We start from the raw sequence: 18,915 nt of genomic DNA, 5'->3' as shown, positions 1-18,915 counted from the left end.
TTATTTATAGATGAATAGTCTTGGAAGCCATGGTTTTAGGGATATTGCATATGGAAGTGACTCAAGTGCTTTAGGTGACACCAGGTAAAATGCTTATTTAATAATGGCCCTGTGGAGGAATTAAGGGGATAGAAAGTTTTCACAGTGTGAATATCTTTGAATAATTAATCATTATAATAGAGAACTTTATTAACATTCTTAGTTTCTTTTTTACTTTCTTTTTGAATCTGGAAACATTCTAGCTGATAAAATAATGGATGGAACAAATCATTCTGTGGTGTCCGAGTTTGTGTTCCTGGGACTCACCAACTCCTGGGAGATCCAACTTCTCCTCTTTGTGTTCTCCTCCACGTTTTATGTGGCAAGCATGATGGGAAACTCCCTCATCATGCTCACTGTGGCTTCTAACCCTCACTTACACTCCCCCATGTACTTTCTGTTGGCCAACCTCTCCTTTATTGACTTGGGAGTTTCTTCTGTCGTTTCTCCCAAGATGATTTATGATCTTTTCAGAAAGCGTAAAGTCATCTCCTTTGGTAGCTGTATCACTCAAATCTTTCTTCACGTCATTGGTGGTGTGGAGATGGTGCTGCTCATTGCCATGGCCTTTGACAGATATGTTGCCATATGTAAGCCTCTGCACTATTTGACTATTATGAACCGAAAAATGTGTATTTTGCTTCTGATTGCCGTATGGGTAATTGGCTTGACCCATTCTGTGATTCAGCTGGTTTTTGTTATAAAATTGCCATTCTGTGGCCCTAATTTATTAGACAGCTTTTACTGTGACTTCCCTCGGTTCATCAAACTTGCCTGCACAGATACCTACAGTCTAGAGTTCATGGTCACAGCCAACAGTGGGTTTATATCTCTGGGATCATTCTTCATATTGATTGTCTCCTACAGTTCTCTCCTGATCACTGTTCGGAAACACTCCTCAAGAGGTTCATCCAAGGCCCTCTCCACTTTGTCAACTCATGTCATGGTGGTGATTTTGTTCTTTGGTCCTTGTATCTTTGTTTATATCCGGCCTCACCTCACATCACACTTAGACAAATTTCTTGCTGTTTTTGATGCAGTTCTTACTCCTTTTTTTAATTCAGTCATCTATACATTCAGGAACAAAGAAATGAAGGTGGCAATGAGGAAAGTATGCAGTCAATTTATTACTTATAGAAGGATTTCGTAAATGACAAAAGTATTATGGAGTTTCCTTACTGACTTGAGATAACATTAAATTTCTATAGTTTCAATATCAGTTTCCAGGTACCTTACTACTGTTTAGGTGTCCCAGATGAAAATAATACAGTTCTTTAAGAATCTTAACTGAGAAATTGTGTTTCTGCCTCTGGTTGGAGGAAGCATGTGGTGTGGTAAAAAGTATCTCCCAGAGAAGGCCAATTGCTTGTCTCTCAGGAGACATTACTTGATGAATTTACTATGGTCTAGAATTTAAAATTGAATCTCTTCAGTGTCCAAGTGGATTATATAAGGGAATTCTTGCTATTGACACTACATTGACATTGGATACAAATATATGTATATCAAGATGTCTATTTATCAATTTGCTGTTAAAAATTAGTAAAGTGGTCATGAAAGCCTAACTTACTATTTCATTATAGGGAAATTTTTGAGAAGTCAGGTGATGAAAAGGACATTAATGAGCAGAGAATCAGAGTAAGAGGATTTAGATGGATTATTCAAATATTTAATCATATCAGATTTTGATGCTATAGGATCCGTAGACCAGGCCACCTTTCTGTCTGGACAGTGCTGGCTGGTCCCACAAGATTTAACTTTTGACTTTTGTTTGTACTATGTTTCAGGCTGTCTAACCCCTATGTTCTTTAAAATTCATTCTTATTTTCATTTGTAACTAGCCAGGTTCTTCCTTTTTCTTCTGCTCACATAATACTATTCCCATTGCATTTACATGATTTGAGTCATTACAAGCTAAATTTTAGTTTGGGAGGCTTTTTATATATGACTGTATTCTCTTCTATCGGAATGAGGGATTTGCATACACAGATTTAGAAATTTCAATTCCTATCCATTTCAACAAAGAGGAAAAAAGGCTCATTCTCAGAAATGTAGTGCAATTGACCCTGAACTTTATATATCCTTACACATACTCCATACATCTTAACCAGTTTATCAGTATTCCTATTGTCTTATAAATGGTCATTATTTACCTCATAGTTTATCTCACTTGATAATTTATGTGCCTTTTATTTTGATTTCCATTGCTCTTATATCATTCATTTTTTTGAGCCCTCTGTTGGACACTTGAAAAACCAATACATATATTATCAGTTTACTAGCTAGCTACCACTATGCTCAGTCTCCCTAAAATTTGTTTGGAAGTGGTGTTTTTAAAATGGAAATTCCACTCAGTTTTCTCTTTCACTGATTAAATAAGGTTTAATCAGGGATTCCCAGATACCTCACTGTTTACATGTGTTGATTAAAAAAATGGCCTATGCCTCCTAGTCTTTTGTCTTTCTGCTTTTCTCTCAGGTCTATATCTATTACAAGATAGATTCTCCAACTGCATAGTGCCTAAAGATTTTCTGTATCAACTACTTTTAAAGGTCATTCTTTTTACTCTGAAGAAACAACTACTTTTAGTGGATATCTGGTCTGTTGTTTGCTCAAATCAGCAATCTCCTTCTCTTAGTAAATGTAGCTTTCTCCTGCAGTATCCATGTGGTATGATTATGAAGGTGACATATAAATCCTACTTCTTTGACCCTTACTGTTTGGTCAAAGGTTGGGCTTCTGAATCTAGTCATAATGCACATCTCTCAGCCACAGTTGAAGGATGCAGGTATGAGCTTCTGACCAAGATGGGCCAAATATAAGCTTTTCCCCAGGATGTTGGATTTGAGAATAGAGAGGAAACAAACTCAATCCCTTTTGGAGCTGTATATGCAGAAACTGCTGGTAATTATATTTCCTGCTGTCAAAAATCAAGTCTGGGATACTGAAAAGAGATCTGTGGGAGAAGTTATAAGTTTTAAAAGATAGAAGCTTGGCAGTAATCAGTTTCTTGGTTCCACATGTCTTGAGTATTCAACTTCATTCTTGTCCTCCAATTAGTTTGGTTACCAGCTGAGCTAATAAATGAGCCAATACATTACCCCTCTTGCTTAAGTTTGTTTAAGGTGCAGTTCTATCATCTACAATCAAAAGGGTACTGATAAATACATCTCTGATTCTAAGAAGATTGTATTTTTCCCTTACTTCTAATGTGAAATCCTCCATGTTTTATTATTTAAGAAAATATTTTTTAATAAAAAATTTTCTTCTAATAAAGAAAAATTTATTTGTAAATTAGAGATGATAAAATAGAAATCACCCATAAAATTACCATATGGAGATAATTAGCAGTAATATCTTGGTATACTTATTTCTAACATTTTTCTATGCCTAAATAAAAACATATATTTACAAAATGGGGATTTATTGGTCTCTATGTTTTTATCCTGCCTTTTTTAAAATTTAAATTCAATTAGCCAACATATAGTACATCATTAGTTTTTGGTGTAGTGTTCAATGATTCATTAGTTGCATATAACACCCAGTGCTGATCACATCATGCCTTTTTGATGAATATTACATTATGGGAAAATTTTCACATTATTAAATATTGTACAAAATAATTTTAAATACACACATAGTATTGTATTATATGACTATATAAGAATTATATTTGTTATTCCTCTATCACTGGTCAATTAAATTATCTTTAATTTTTTACTCTGTCTTGAAAATCTTGCATACATAGTCTATATTTCAGATTTCTTCCTTTATAGATTGATATATTTGAAGTTAGTAAGGGATAATAATCTTTTAAACTCTTAATTCACATTATCATTTCTTCTCAAAGATTTGTACCTGCTTCTTAAGAAGTATATCCACTTTAGTACCCCTCCCAAAGCACTGAATATGACTATTTATTAAAAATATTTGCCAATTTAAAGGACAAAAAAGATAAAATCTTAAATTTCTTCAGTTTTTGTATACTTGTAATTTTTCAAATATTGTTATTAACCTGAACTCTTTGAATTACATGTGTCAGGAATCCATCAGAACTAGCTTAAAATAACTAAAAAAGTATAGTTTTAGTTTTGCAAGAGGAAAAAAATCTAGAGATGTTTTACAACAACGTTAATACATTTAACACTACTGAACTATACATTTAAAACTGCTTAAAGTGGTAAATTTTGAAATCACAATTTTATTTATTTATTTATTAGAGAGAGAGCGCTTGCGTGTGCACGAGTGTGGGGGAAGGAGAGAGGGAGAAGCAGACTCCCCACTGAGTGGGGACCTGGTCCTGGGGCTCCACCCCAGGACCCTGAGATCATGACCTGAGCCAAAGGCAGACGCTTAACTGATTGAACTACCCAGGTGCTCCAGAAAAAATAATAAAGTATTTTATAAAAAAGGAATTTATTGACTCAGTTTATTGGGATATCCAATAGTGGAATCAGCCTCCTGGTCTCCAGCCTCATGGACTCAATTTTACACTCAGATTTTGCTCTATTGTTCACTCCCTTTCTCTTGCTCTCCTCTTTCTTTCTCTCCTCCCTCTCTCTTTTAACTCTGTTTATCTCTATACCTTGATCTTATTTTCTTGTTTTACACATAAATTTTAATTTAAATTCAATTAGCCAACATCATTAGTTTTTTGATGTAGTGTTCAATGATTCATTAGTTGCGTATAACACCCAGTGCCTATCATATCACATGCCCTCCTTAATGCTCATTGCCCAGTTACCCCATCCCCCCACCCACTTCCCTTTCCACAACCCTCAGTTTGGTTTCCAGAGTCAAGAGTCTCTCATGGTTTGTCTCCCTCTCTGATTTCTTCCCATTAGTTTTCCCTCCTCTCCCCTATGATCCTCTGTGCTATTTCTTATAGTTCATATATGAGTGAAACCATATGATAATTGTCTTTTCTGATTGACTTATTTCACTTAGCATAATACCCTTCAGTTCCATCCATGTCAGTGTAAATGGTAGGTATTCACCCTTTTTGATGGCTGAGTAATATTCCGTTGTATATATGAAGAACATCTTTATCCATTCATCTGTTTTTTAAATTTATTTTGTTTTTTATTTTTATTATGTTCAGTTAGCTGCCATATAGTACATTAGTTTTTGATGTAGTGTTCATTGATTCATTAGTTGCATATAATACCCAGTGCTCATCACAACACTGCCCTCCTTATTACCCAGCACCCAGCTACCACACCCCCATCTCCCTTCCCTCTGAAACCCTCAGTTTGTTTTCCAGGGACTCTCATGGTTTGTCTCCCTCTCTGATTTCTTCCCATTCAGTTTTCCCTCCCTTCCCCTATGGTCCTCTGCACTATTCCTTATATTTCACATATGGGTGAAACCATTTGATAATTGTCTTTCTCTGCTTGACTTATTTCACTTAGCATAATACCCTCCAGTTCCATCCATGTCGATGCAAATGGTGGGTATTCATTGTTTCTGATGGCTGAGTAATATTACATTGTATATATGTACCACATCTTCTTTTTTTAAAATTTTTTATTGTTATGTTAATCACCATACATAACATCATTAGTTTTTGATGTAGTGTTCCATGATTCATTGTGTACCGTATCTTCTTTATCCATTCGTCTGTTGAAGGGCATCTCGGCTCCTTCCACAATTTGGCTATTGTGGACATTGCTGCTATGAACATTGGGGTGCAGGTGCCCCTTCTTTTCACTACATCTGTATCTTTGGGGTAAATACCCAGTAGTGCAATTGCTGGGTCTTAGGGTAGCTCTATTTTTAACTTCTTGAGGAACCTCCCCATAATGTTCTCCAGAGTGGCTGTGCCAGCTTGCATTCCCAACAACAGTGTAAGAGGGTTCCCCTTTCTCCACATCTGTGCCAACATTTGTTGTTCCCTGTCTTGTTATTTTTAACCATTCTAAGTGGTGTAAGGTGGTATCTCATTGTAGTTTTGATTTGAATTTCCCTGATGGCAAGTGATGTGGAGCATTTTCTCATGTGTCTGTTGGCCATTTGTATGTCTTCTTTGGAGAAGTGTCTGTTCATGTCTTCTGCCCATTTCTTGACTGGATTATTTGTTTTTCTGGGTGTTGAGTTAGATAAGTACTTTACAGATTTTGGATACCAGCCCTTTATCTGTTCTGTCATTTGCAAATATCTTTTCCCATTCCATAGGTTGCCTTTTAGTTTTGTTGACTGTTTCTTTTGCCGTGCAGAAGCTTTTTATTTTGCTAAAGTCCCAATAGTTCATTTTTGCTTTTGATTCCCTTGTCTTGTAAGAAGTTGCTGTGGCTGAGGTTGAAGAGGTTACTGCCTGTGTTCTCTTCTAGGATTTTGATGGATTCCTGTCTCAAATTGAGGTCTTTCATCCATCTTGAGTTTATCTTTGTGTATGGTGTAAGAGAATGGTCCAGTTTCATTCTTCTGCATGTGGCTGTCCAGTTTTCCCAGCACCATTTATTGAAGAGACTTTTTTCCATTGGACATTCTTTCCTGCTTTGTTGAAGATTGGTTGACCGTAGAGTTGAAGGTCCATTTCTGGGCCCTCTATTCTGTTCCATTGATCTATGTGTCTGTTTTTGTGCCAGTACCATGCTGTCTTGACGATCACAGCTTTGTAATATAACTTGAAGTCAGGCATTGTGATGCCCCAGTTTTGGTTTTCTTTTTCAACATTCCCCTGGCTATTTGCGGTCTTTTCTAGTTCCATATAAATTTTAGGATTGTTTGTTCTAGCTCTGTGAAAAATTTCGATTGTATTTTGATAGGGATTGCATTGAAAGTGTAGATTGTTATGGGCAGCATAGACATTTTAACAATGTTTATTCTTCCAATCTATAAGTGGTAGGGATAGAGGGAACATACCTCAATATCATAAAAGCCATCTACAAAAAGCCCACAGCGAATACCATTCTCAATGGGGAAAAACTGAGAGCTTTTCCCTTAAGGTCAGGCTGACTCTCACCACTGTTGTTCAACATAGTACCAGAAGTCCTAGCCTCAGCAATCAGACAACAAAAAGAAAAGGCATTCAAATTGGCAAAGGAGAAGTCAAACTTTCACTCTTCGCAGATGACATGATACTTCATGTGGAAAACCCAAATGACTCCACCCCAAAATTGCTAGAACTCGTACATTAATTCAGCAATGTGACAGGATACAAAATGCACAGAAGTCAGTTGCATTTCTATACACTAACAATGTGACTGAAGAAAGAGAAATTAAGGAATTGATCCCATGTACAGTTGCACCGAAAACAGTAAGATACCTAGGCATAAACTTAACCAAAGAGGTAAAGGATCTGTATTCTAGAAACTACAGAACACTTATGAAAGTAATTAAGGAAGACACAAAGAGATGGAAATACACAGAGATTTCTTTATGTATGGTGTGGGGAGAGAGGAGAGGCTGTAAATAATTTCCAAGTTTAAATCATTCTAGCAGAGCAACCTCATAGAAAAGGGAAGGGTTTTCTTTCTCAGCTCCATATTAAAACCCAGCAAACGGATCCTACATGGCATTGTGTCAGCTCTATGACAGGTCTCCCATGGGCTAGGTCTGGATCCCATGCCCACCCAAGTGGGCAGGGACCAATGTAATCTGGTTGAGAGCCTCCAAAGAACTATACGAATTTGAGGAGGAGCATTTCCCAAATGGAGGAGATGGGGAAAAAGTGATTTAGGGCAGGCAAAAAATAGTCACATGTTTTTTCTTATTTGAATTAGAACCTTTCTGACATGTTCTTTCTCCCCATCCCCTTAGATAGAATATGACTTTTGTCATATTGATTTACCCATCTCACATATATGTTGATGACACTCCTTTATTATCATATCTGTGTTCAAAATATTTCCCTCAATTTGTTGTTTTCTTTTTAATTTTACCTATCATGTTCTGCAACATGAAAGTAGTGATTTTGTGACTCCAACTTCATGGATCTTTTAAATTGTGACTTTATATTTTTATTTTTTATTGTGACTAAATTTTATTCTTAGTCCTTTTCCATTCTAATACCTAAAGCATATCCATGAATATGTATTTCTAAAATACCTTATCCACCTGAAAATTATTTTTAGTGGAAATAATAGGAGAGGATCTTTGCTCGTTAATTTTCTTGGCACCATTTAGTGAATAATCATTTCCCTTCTGATCTGTAACCATTTTATACTACACTATTATGTAAAACATAGTCCTTATCTCTTCTGAGATCCAGATTCATATGTAATATATCTTCTGGCAACTTTCATATGTCCTTTCACTGAATACATGCAAAATAGTATTTATTATCATCACTGAAAACTGTCTTCTTCCACTATTCTCTGTTCAGTTATGAAAAAAAGAAACCCAGGAGTGATTCTCATTCTCTCCCTCTCCTTTTCCCTCCATCTCCCCTTTTCTTTTCTTTTTTTTAAAGATTTTATTTATTTGAGAGGGAGAGAAAAAGCACACGAGATGGGGGGAGGGTCAGAGGGAGAAGCAGACTCCCTGCCGAGCAGGGAGCCCGATGCGGGACTCGATCCCAGGACTCCAGGATCATGACCTGAGCGAAGGCAGTCGCTTAACCAACTGAGCCACCCAGGTGCCCTCCATCTCCCCTTTTCAATTTTTCATTTATGCAGCAAATACCAAGTGCCTACTGAGTGTCAGGTATTATTGCTGACTTTTGGGATATCTCAGTTCAAAAATATATATTTAATATATATTATATATATAATATGTATATATATTTTATATATGTATATAAAATTCCTACCATGTGGAGCTATCCAGGCAATAAATAATAAGCAAAATAAACAAGTAAGTTCTATGCTAAGTTAAAAAGAAATAAATGCACTACCGATATAATAGAGAAGGTTAAGGAGAATCTGAAACTCTAGAGTTGTGAGGAGTGGGTTGCACTGTTGAGAAGGGTACTCAGGGTATAGGCATCGTTGGGAAGTTGTCCTTGAGCAAAGGTTTGATACAGGTGAGTGAATTATCAATGTAAATATCAGGGAGAAGGGCATCCCGGGCAGAGAGGATAGTCAGTACAAAGGCCTAAAGTGCTTGGTTGTATTCAAGAAATAGCAAGAAGGGCAGTGTGACTTTGTCAATATAAAAGAGGGAGAATAGTAGGAGAATATTCATGGAGTTAAAGTGAGGCCAAATCATACAGGATTCTGTAAACCATTGTAACAGATGAGAAAGGGGGATCATTGGAGGATTCTGAGCAGAGAGGTGACATGATATCTTTTACATTTAAAATTAACTTTGGGGCAACCAGGTGGGGCTCAGTCCACTGAGGATCCAACTCTTGATCTCAGCTCAGGTCTTGATCTCAGGGTTGTGAGTTCAAGCCCCGCCTTGAAAATTGAATTGAATTTTTTCAATAAATTGAAAAAAAAAAAGGAAAAAGTATTAATTTTATGTCTGGTTGTCCTGCTAAGAATAGTCTAGGAAAAGTGGTGCAATGGTCTAAGCAGTGGTAAGTTAGTACTGTATTGCAGATTAAGGGAAGAGGGAAATTGTAGCTTGGGTAGCAATGCAAATGGTAAGATATGATGAGATTTTGGTTAGCTGACACAATTTGCCAGCTGATGGATGTTGAATTTTAGAGAAATTACTCCCAAGTTTTTTGACATAAGCAGCTGGAAAGATGGATTTGTCATCACTTAAGCTGAAGGAGTAGGTTTAAGCAGGAGTTCAACTGTGTGCATGTTACATCCAAGATGCTTTTTGGATATCCAAGTGGAAGAGTAAAGTAGGTATCTGGATAAGCAAGTCTGATATACAGGGTAGAAATATGAGCAAGAGATTGATACACAGATGTTATTTACTTATTTATGTATTTATTATTTTTATGATTAACCTGGTCGCTTTATTTTTAATTAATTAATTATTTAAATTTAATGGTTCATCACTTACATATAACACCCAGTGCTCATTATAACAAGTGCCCTCTTTAATACCCATCACGCATTTAGCCATCCCCTACCCACCTCCCTCCATCAACCCTCAGTTTGTTCTCTATCATTAAGAGTCTCTTATGGTTTGCTTCCCTTTCTTTTCAGTTTTCCTTCCCATATATTCCTCTGTTTTTTTTTTCTTAACTTCTACATATGAATGAAATCATATGGCATCTGTCTTTCTCAGATTGATTTCACTTAGCATAATACACTCTAGCTCCATCCACATTGTTGCAAATGACAAGGTTTCATTGTTTTTGTTGGCTGAGCAATATTCCAGTGTGTGTGTGTGTGTGTGTGTGTGTGTGTATGTATATATATATACACACACACATATATATACACATATATATATCACTTCTTTTTTCTTAAGATTTTATTTACTTATTTGACAGAGTGAGAGAAAGAGAGTGAGAGAGAGCACGAGGAGGGACAGAAGGAGAAGCAGACTCCCCATTGAACAGAGAGCCAGACAGGGAGGGGGCTCAATCCTAGGGCCCCAAGATCATGACCTGAGCTGAAGAAAGACCCTTAACTGACTGAGTCACCTAGGCACCCCTATGTCACTTCTTCTTTATCTATTCATCAGTCGGTGGACATTTGGACTCTCTCCATAGTTCAGTTATTGTTGATAATGCTGCTATATCAGGATGCATGTACCCCTTCGAATCTGTATTTTTGTATCCTTTAGGTAAATTCCTCATAGTGCAATTGCTGGATTATAGGGTAGCTTTATTTTTAACTTTTTGAGGAAAACCTCTACACTGTTTTCCTGAGTGGTTGCACTAGTTTGCATTCCCACAAATAGTGCCAAAGGGTTCCCCTTTCTCCGCATCCTTGCCAATACCTGTTGTTTTCTGAGTTGTTAATTTTAGACATTCTGACAGGTATGAGGTAAATAAGTAAATAAACCACTGTCTTGGTTTTGATTTGTATTTCCCTGTTGAGGAGGGATGTTGAGCATTTTTTCATGTGCCTATTAGCCATCTGTATGTCTTCTTTGGAAAAATGTCTATTCTTGTCTTCTGCCCATTTCATAACTGGATAATTTGTTTTTTGGGTGTTTAGTATTATAAGTTCTTTATAGATTTAGGATATCAGATATGTCATTTGCAAATATCTTCTCCCATCCTGTAGGTTGCCTTTTAGTTTTCTTGATTGTTTCCTTCGCTGTGCAGAAACTTATCTTGATGAAGTCCCAATAGTTCATTTTTGCTTTTGTTTCCCTTGCCTCTGGTGACATGTCTAGTAAGAAGTTGCTGTGGCTGAGGTCAAAGAAGTTGCTGCTTGTGTTCTCCTCTAGGATTTTGATGGATTCCTGTCTCACATTGAGGTCTTTCATTCATTTTGAATTATTTTTGTGTGTGGTGTAAGGAAATGGTCCAGTTTCATTCTTCTGCATGTGGCTGTCCAGTTTTCCCAACACCATTTGTCAAAGGGACTTTTTTCCATTGAATATTCTTTCCTGCTTTGTCAAAGATTAACTGACTGTAGAGTTGTGGGTCCATTTCTGTGTTTTCTATTCTGCTCCATTGATCTCTGTGTCTGTTTTTGTGTCAGTACCATACTTTGTTGATGACTGCTTTGTAGTCATCTTTGTAATATAATCATGCTTTTCTTTTTTTTAAAATTTTTTATTGTTATGTTAATCACCATATATTACATCATTAGTTTTTGATGCAGTGTTCCATGATTCATTGTTTGTTCATAACACCCAGTGCTCCATGCATAACGTGCCCTCCTCAATACCCATCACCAGGCTAACCCATCCCCCTACCCCCCTCCCCTCTAGAACCCTCAGTTTGTTTTTCAGAGTCCATCATCTCTCATGGTTCATCTCCCCCTCTGACATACTCCCCTTTTCTTCCTCTCCTGTTACCTTCTTCTTTTTCTTTTTTCTTAAAATATGTTGCATTATTTGTTTCAGAAGTACAGATCTGTGATTCAACAGTCATGCTTTTCTAGCTTGAAGTCTGGAATTGTGATGCCTCCAGCTTTGCTTTTCTTTTTCAGGATTGGTTTGGCTATTTGGGGTCTTTGTGTGTGGTTCTATAGGGTTATTTGTTTTAGCTCTGTGGAAAATGCTGGTGGTATTTTCATAGGGATTGCATTAAATGTGTAGATTGCTTTGGGTAGTATAGACATTTTAACAATATTTGTTCTTCAATCAATGAGCATGGAGTATTTTTCCATTTTGTTGGGTCCTCTTCAATTTCTTTCATAAGTGTTCTATAGTTTTCAGAGTACAGATCTTTTACCTCTTTGTTTCAGTTTATTCCTAGGTATCTTATTGTTTTTGGTGTAATTGTAAGTGGGATCAATTCCTCAATCTCTTTTTCTGCTGCTTTATTATTGGTGTATAGAAATGCAACTGATTTCTGCACATTGATTTTATGTCCTGCAACTTTGCTAAATTCATGTATTAGTTCTAGCAATATTTTGGTGGAGTCTTCTGGGTTTTCTACACAGAGTATCATGTCATTTGCAAATAGTGAAGGTTTGATTTCTTCCTTGCTTATTTGGTGACTTGTATTTAAAAAAATTTTTTTAAAAGATTTTATTTATTTATTTGACAGAGAGAGACACAGCAAGAGAGGGAACACAAGCAGGGGGAGCGGGAGAAGCAGGATTCCCGCTGAGCAGGGACCCCAATGCAGGGCTTGATCCCAAGACTCTGGGATCGTGACCTGAGCTGAAGGCAGACGCTTAACGACTGAGCCACCCAGGTGCCCCAGGTGCCTTGTATTTCTTTTTGTTGTCTGATTGCTGAGGTTAAGACTTCCAGTATTTTGTTAAATAGTAATGGTTAGAGTGGACATCCCTGTCTTGTTCCTGACCATGGAGGAAAAGCTTTCAGTTTTCCCCCATTGAGGATATGAGCTGATACACAGATGTTATTTAAAGGCATGGTACTAGATGAGAAAACCTGGAGTATGAATATAGATAGAAAAGACATGAGCCTTGGTACTCTTAAAAATCAAGAGGTCAGAGAGTGAATAACAATTAATGGAGACTAAGAAAGAACCACCAGTGATATAGTAGGAAAACCAGGATTGTATAGTACCTGAGAAGCCAAGTGAACAAAATGTACATGAAGACTGGAGTAGCTAATGGTTAAAAGATGAGGACTAAGACTTGATCATTAGATTTTGATATGGAGGTCATGGGAGAACTGAAAGACCAGTTTTAGTGGAGGTTCTGGGGCAAATTTTGATTGGAGTGAATTTGAAAGAAAACACAGGAGAGGAATTGGACCAAGAGAGCAGAGGCAACTCTTTTGAGGAATTTTCCTGCAAAGGTCTTTAGAGAAATGGAGCAACAGCCAGAAAGGAAAGTTGGATCAAGAGATTTTAGTAAGAAGGAAGATATAACACATGGTGAAAGCTGGGGAGAACAACACAATAGAGAAGGAAGCACAGATGATATAGAAGAGAGAGAGGCGGGAAAGCTGGAGTGGTTCATGAGTGCACAAAAAAGAAGGGTTATAATGAATGAGGTTTGGTGAGAGTCTTGTCACTTTGATGTAGAAGGAAAAGAAGAGGACACACTTCTTTTTCTGCTCTCTTAGACTAGAATTCTATATTTTCAAAAGTGTTGTGGCTGCTAATTTTTTTTGTTGTGACGTTGTTCCTACCTGATACTTTGATTTTGCCTTATAAAATAAATGGGTAATATTGTACCTTTATTCTGTACTTTGACACAATTTGTGTCAAAGAAATATGCTCAAGAGAAGAAGAGCAAGAAGGAATTTTTTTAAATTAAAAAAATTTTTTTGTCGGCAATGTTTATTTTTTATTTTTATTTTTATTATGTTATGTTATGTTAGTCACCATACAGTGCATCATTAGTTTTTGTAGTGTTCCATGATTCATTGAAGACGGAATTTTGTAGTTTTGGGTTCAAAGATGAAACTAAGCTTTATTAGCTATATAATCTAGTTTAATACACAAATTGAAGTCATGCATGTAATAGTAGTGCTTACTCTGCTATGCTGTTCTAAGGATTCAATAAAATAATATGCAAAAGGGTTGATTTCCAAAATCACTTTATTTTCACATTTGAAAATATTCTTTTTAAAAAACTCAAAATATTCTGTCCTCAAGGTTTTAAAAATACTTTTCTGTATTTTCACATTCCTGAGATGGAATATGTATTGTTGAAATGTTCATAAAATGATTAAAAATGCAAAAGTCCACTTTATATTTTTCGGTGGAATGCATTTTCATGTCACAGTAAAATAAAGATTCCAAATAGTTGTAGATTATGGCAAAGAGTCTCTTTGTCAGAAAACTACAAACTCATTTCTTCTCATTAGTAGCCTCTCTGCTTAGCTACACTGGGAAAACCAAAATGATCATAGGTGGTAATTCCCCAGGTCAAGTGATCTCAGTCTGGCAATCCCAGATCTCTCCAGCATCACTTGGTCACTGCTCTCTGGGGCTGTAATTAGCTTTCACTCTTACTGTGACATTGTTTTGTAAAGCTATTTGTGTATGTTTGTAGTGATCCTGAATAGGATCTGGTTGGGGACCAAATCTAAATCTTTAGTGATGCTGATCTCCTAGTTCCCTTGGCAAAACAGGTAGGTGAGGGGGATAAGAATGGTAAGAAAATCAGAGAACAAAGGTTTCTCTATTCTAAGGGTGGAGATGATTTTGGTGATATGATGAAGATTTTCTCAAGTCGGATCCACTCTATTATAGCAGTCTCTTTTTTTTTTTTTTTTAAAGATTTATTTGAGAGAGCGAGAATGAGAGAGAGAGTACATGAGAGGGGGGAGGGCCAGAGGGAGAAGCAGGCTCCTCGCCGAGCAGGGAGCCCGATGCGGGACTCGATCCCGGGACTCCGGGATCATGACCTGAGCCGAAGGCAGTTGCTTAACCAACTGAGCCACCCAGGCGCCCTATAGCAGTCTCTTAATTGGGCTTCTTTTCTTGTTTGGTCTTTCCTTCCAGCCTATCTGTCACACTGGCAAATGAATCATCTTCCTCCAGCACTGGTCTCATCCATTAGTTCCTTACTCTAAGTCTTTATTCCCCTTTATTTATTAACAGTACTCAGTACTCCACCGTCTGAAGTTAGAGCCTGAGGTAAAATAAAAGTATTATGCTGAGTGAAATAAGTCAGAGAAAGATATGTGTCATATGACCTCACTGATAGGAGTAATTCTTAATCTCAGGAAACAAACCGAGGGTTGCTGGAGTGGTAGGGGGTGGGAGGGATGGGGTGGCTGGGTGATAGACATTGGGGAGGGTATGTGCTACGGTGAGCGCTGTGAATTGTGCAAGACTGTTGAATCACAGATCTGTACCTCTGGACAAATAATACATTATATGTTTAAAAAAAAAGATAGCAGGAGGGGAAGAATGAAGGTGGAGTAAGTCGGAGGGGGAGACGAACCATGAGAGACGATGGACTCTGAAAAACAAACTGAGGGTTCTAGAGGGGAGGAGGGTAGGGGGATGGGTTAGCCTGGTGATGGGTATTAAAGAGGGCACGTTCTGCGTGGAGCACTGGGTGTTATGCACAAACGATGAATCATGGAACACTGCATCCAAAACTAATGATGTAATGTATGGTGATTAACATAACATAATAATAATAAAAAATAAATAAAAGTAGTCTCAACTTTCCTTTTCATCTTATTTTCTACTGTTCTCTTAAACATTTTCCATTCTCTGGGCAACCTGCCCACTCTTCACCATTATCTGAGTACCTTGAACTTAACTGTCATTTCTATACTGTGCTATCTGATTGAAATGATTCTTCAGACTCTCTTTATGTATTATAATACTACTATTTATAAAAGTTCTGCTCAATGCTGCATTTTCCATTTTGTCTTTCTGATCACCACAGCTGTGGCTTTCTCCTTCCACTTTACCTCAGGTATTACTAAGTCTGTGGCATTCATCTCACTATGCTTGTTGATATTGACTTAAGATGTGAGATAGGCATTGTCTTACCAAGCAATTAACAGATACTAAGATACAGATACTAAGTAAATACATTTTAATTAGTAAAATAATTAAATAAGAAGGCACAGTAGAATAGGATTAAACAGAACTAGGACTACATTGGTCTGAGCTGTCATCTGCATCCATAACTGATTTTTTGACATGCATAAATACTCTGTGTTTTCCATTTGTACAGAGTTAGCAACAGTTATAACTAAAGATGCTAAATAGATCTTGAAAAAAAATGGGAGTTAGGGAGCAAGTTACTTCCTGAAAGCAGGTCTTTGTGGGTTTGCCTCCTCTTTTTAGGTAAGTTTATGCAAATTTTTATCTGGATGAGCACACCTTTGGAAATTCCATGAAGCACCTCACCCCCACACAGGTGCAAATGACCAGTATGATTTAAGGTGGTCAAGAAAGGCTTCAGAATAGTTTTTGTGAGAATTTATCCATGACTTTGGCTGTGGGGAGGTTGTGAAAATGGCACAGCCCTTCTTATTGTCAGGACACAAACTAACAAATCAAGCCCTGAGCAGTGTCTCCACTTAGGAGCAAAATTATTCTATAGAAAATATCCCTAATGAAGCCTTTCAAGCTATTGGACAGCAGTTTAGACATGAAAACCTAAACTGAAACCAGTTCTTAATTATCTCACAATAATGTATTCAAAATGAAAAAAAATTTTAATACTTGGAACTCAAAACTGGGACATACAGCTAACGTCCTTACTACTTATTAGGTACCACTTATTGTGCCCTTACAATATGGTAGGTACTGCATTAGGTACATGTTACATGTTACATGTTACATATATCATCATATCACCTAGTTCCCACCATGCCCTGCAAGAGAGGTGTTGTGATCTCCTTTTACAAATGAGGAAACTGAGGCTTGGAGAAGTTAAATAACTTTCCCATGCTCATATAGCAAGTTGTAGTGGAGTCTGGATTCAAAATAGGCTTCGTAGACTTCAAAGCCCAAGCTATTCACAGCTCGATTGTGGCCTTCTCAAGTTAGATAGCAGTTTTAACTTCTGGGTAATTTCCATTTCCATTGCATTATAAAAAGCAGTCTTTCCATTCATTATCATATGTGATAGTCACAGGGAATTGTGAGCCTGTTGGGCAGGTACTGGAGGAGTTTGCCTTTTCAAATTGAATCACTTGTTCACAGGTGGGAATTGGATCTTCCTGTTTAATTTTATCTGAACTCTTCTGAACTTACCCCCTCTGTCCCTCTATGGTTTCTTTTTTGTCTTCCTTTCATTATCAGTGTGTGTGTGTGTGTGTGTGTCTGTGTTGTGTGTGTGTGTATTATTATTATTATTATTATTTTAAGTAGCCTCCACACCCAGTGTGGGGCCCAACATGGGGCTTGAACTCATGATCCTGAGATCAAGACATGAGCTGAGATCAAGAGTCAGATGCTTAACCGACTGAGCCCCCCAGGTACTGCAGTATGTATCTTTTCTAATTTCTCCTTTCCTTGTGTCTTTCTCTCTTTTCATACTGTTTTCTATTTCCTCTCTTCCCTATTTCTTTCTACCAGATTATCGCCAAGCTTCACGAAATTTAGTGTTAGGTGTAGGTTTGCAGAGAAAAGTTTCCTCCATCCCCAAGCAAGGTATATGTTGTAGAGGTTGGGGTGCCTCTGAATAGAGACTATTAGTTATGGTTATTGTCAGTTTTTTTTTTTTCTCTGTGTCCCGTTTTTTATGGTTTTGCAGCAGAATGCCTGACATGACACATAATTGTAAATATTCGGTTGTGCAAAAGAGAATAGTGCTTAAGTACAAATGGAAACAATTTTTTTTAAATAAATACTTAAACACGACTGTCAGTTTTGATATAAGAGATAAGAAATATTCTTTTCCATGTGGGCAATCTATTTCAAAGATGGTGGAAAAACAGTGTCAGAGTCACTGGTTTCTGAGTGTGGAGTGGTTATTAACCAATGTTTCATTCTGGAAATATTTACTGACTTTTACACTTAGGAACTTCAGACAATAGAATAAAACTTTTGAGGCATTATGGTTAATAGCAAAAGACTACAGTTTGCAGATTAAGGTGTTTCCCACTCATATTTAAAAGGACACATCATGGGGGCACCTGGGTGGCTGAGGAGGTTAAAGGTTGGATTTTTGATTTTGGCTCAGGTTGTGATCTTGGGTTTCTGGGATTGAGGCCTGTGTCAGGCTTGCACTCAGTGACGAGTCTGCTTGTCCCTCTCCCTCCCCCTTCTTTCTCTCTCTCAAATAAATAATAAAATCTTAACAAAAAGGGACACGTTACATTCCATCCTCTTCCTGAAATCCTTGACCTTACTGGATAATACTGGTTCTTCCTTTGAATTTTTTTCTTTTTTTTTTTTTCTCACATATTCAGCAAATAATTTTCTCTACTGTTTGTATGGCATATATTGTATACTACCTTATATTGTAGCTATTATGTGTGCAATTTATGTCTTTCCAGTGGGTTTATTGAGTTTGTGACTAATAGAAGTTAGAAAAACAGAAACAAAAACAAAAACAAACCCTGACCATTATGTACTGGAACTCTCAGGGAAAGCTTATTAAAAATAATTGAGAACAGTTATTTGACGTTTGAGGACAGCAAACTATAGAGATATGTTTGTACATATCTTAAGTCCGGATAGAAGTCTTGCAGAGCCAGGTGTAGGTTCCAGGGGGAACTTTATTGAGTAGAGTGGCCAGTAGAGATCTCTGTATGATTTTGATAGTACTTTAAAAAATGGGAAGGTGTGGTTGATAAATCTGAGGAAATTATGCTAAGTGGAATAAGACATTCAAAAATAAATACTGTGTGATTCCTCTTCTGTGAGTTTCCTAAAGTAGTCAAATTAAAAAAAAACAGAAAGTAGGATGGTGGTTACCAGGGGCTGAGGGGAGGGGGAAAGGGAGTTGTTGTTTAATGGGTATTGAGTTTCAGATTTACAAGATGAAGAAATTCTAGGGATCT

The 18,915-nt window shown here is 37.1% G+C and overlaps 1 protein-coding gene across 1 annotated transcript; it reads left to right on the top strand.

The window, feature by feature from the left end:
• Positions 1-244: 244 nt before the first annotated feature.
• On the top strand, positions 245-1,189 carry LOC114221394 (olfactory receptor 4F3/4F16/4F29-like). Its single transcript, XM_028119512.2, has one exon. The coding sequence runs from the start codon at positions 254-256 to the stop codon at positions 1,187-1,189; it is 936 nt and encodes a 311-aa protein (XP_027975313.2). The 5' UTR covers positions 245-253.
• Positions 1,190-18,915: the final 17,726 nt, after the last annotated feature.

This window comes from Eumetopias jubatus, unplaced genomic scaffold (assembly GCF_037043125.1).
Source record: "Eumetopias jubatus isolate StellerSeaLion01/CBP00866 unplaced genomic scaffold, mEumJub1_p1.0 scaffold_7, whole genome shotgun sequence".
Lineage (NCBI taxonomy): Eukaryota > Metazoa > Chordata > Mammalia > Carnivora > Otariidae > Eumetopias > Eumetopias jubatus.
This window is presented reverse-complemented; position numbering and strand designations above follow the sequence as displayed.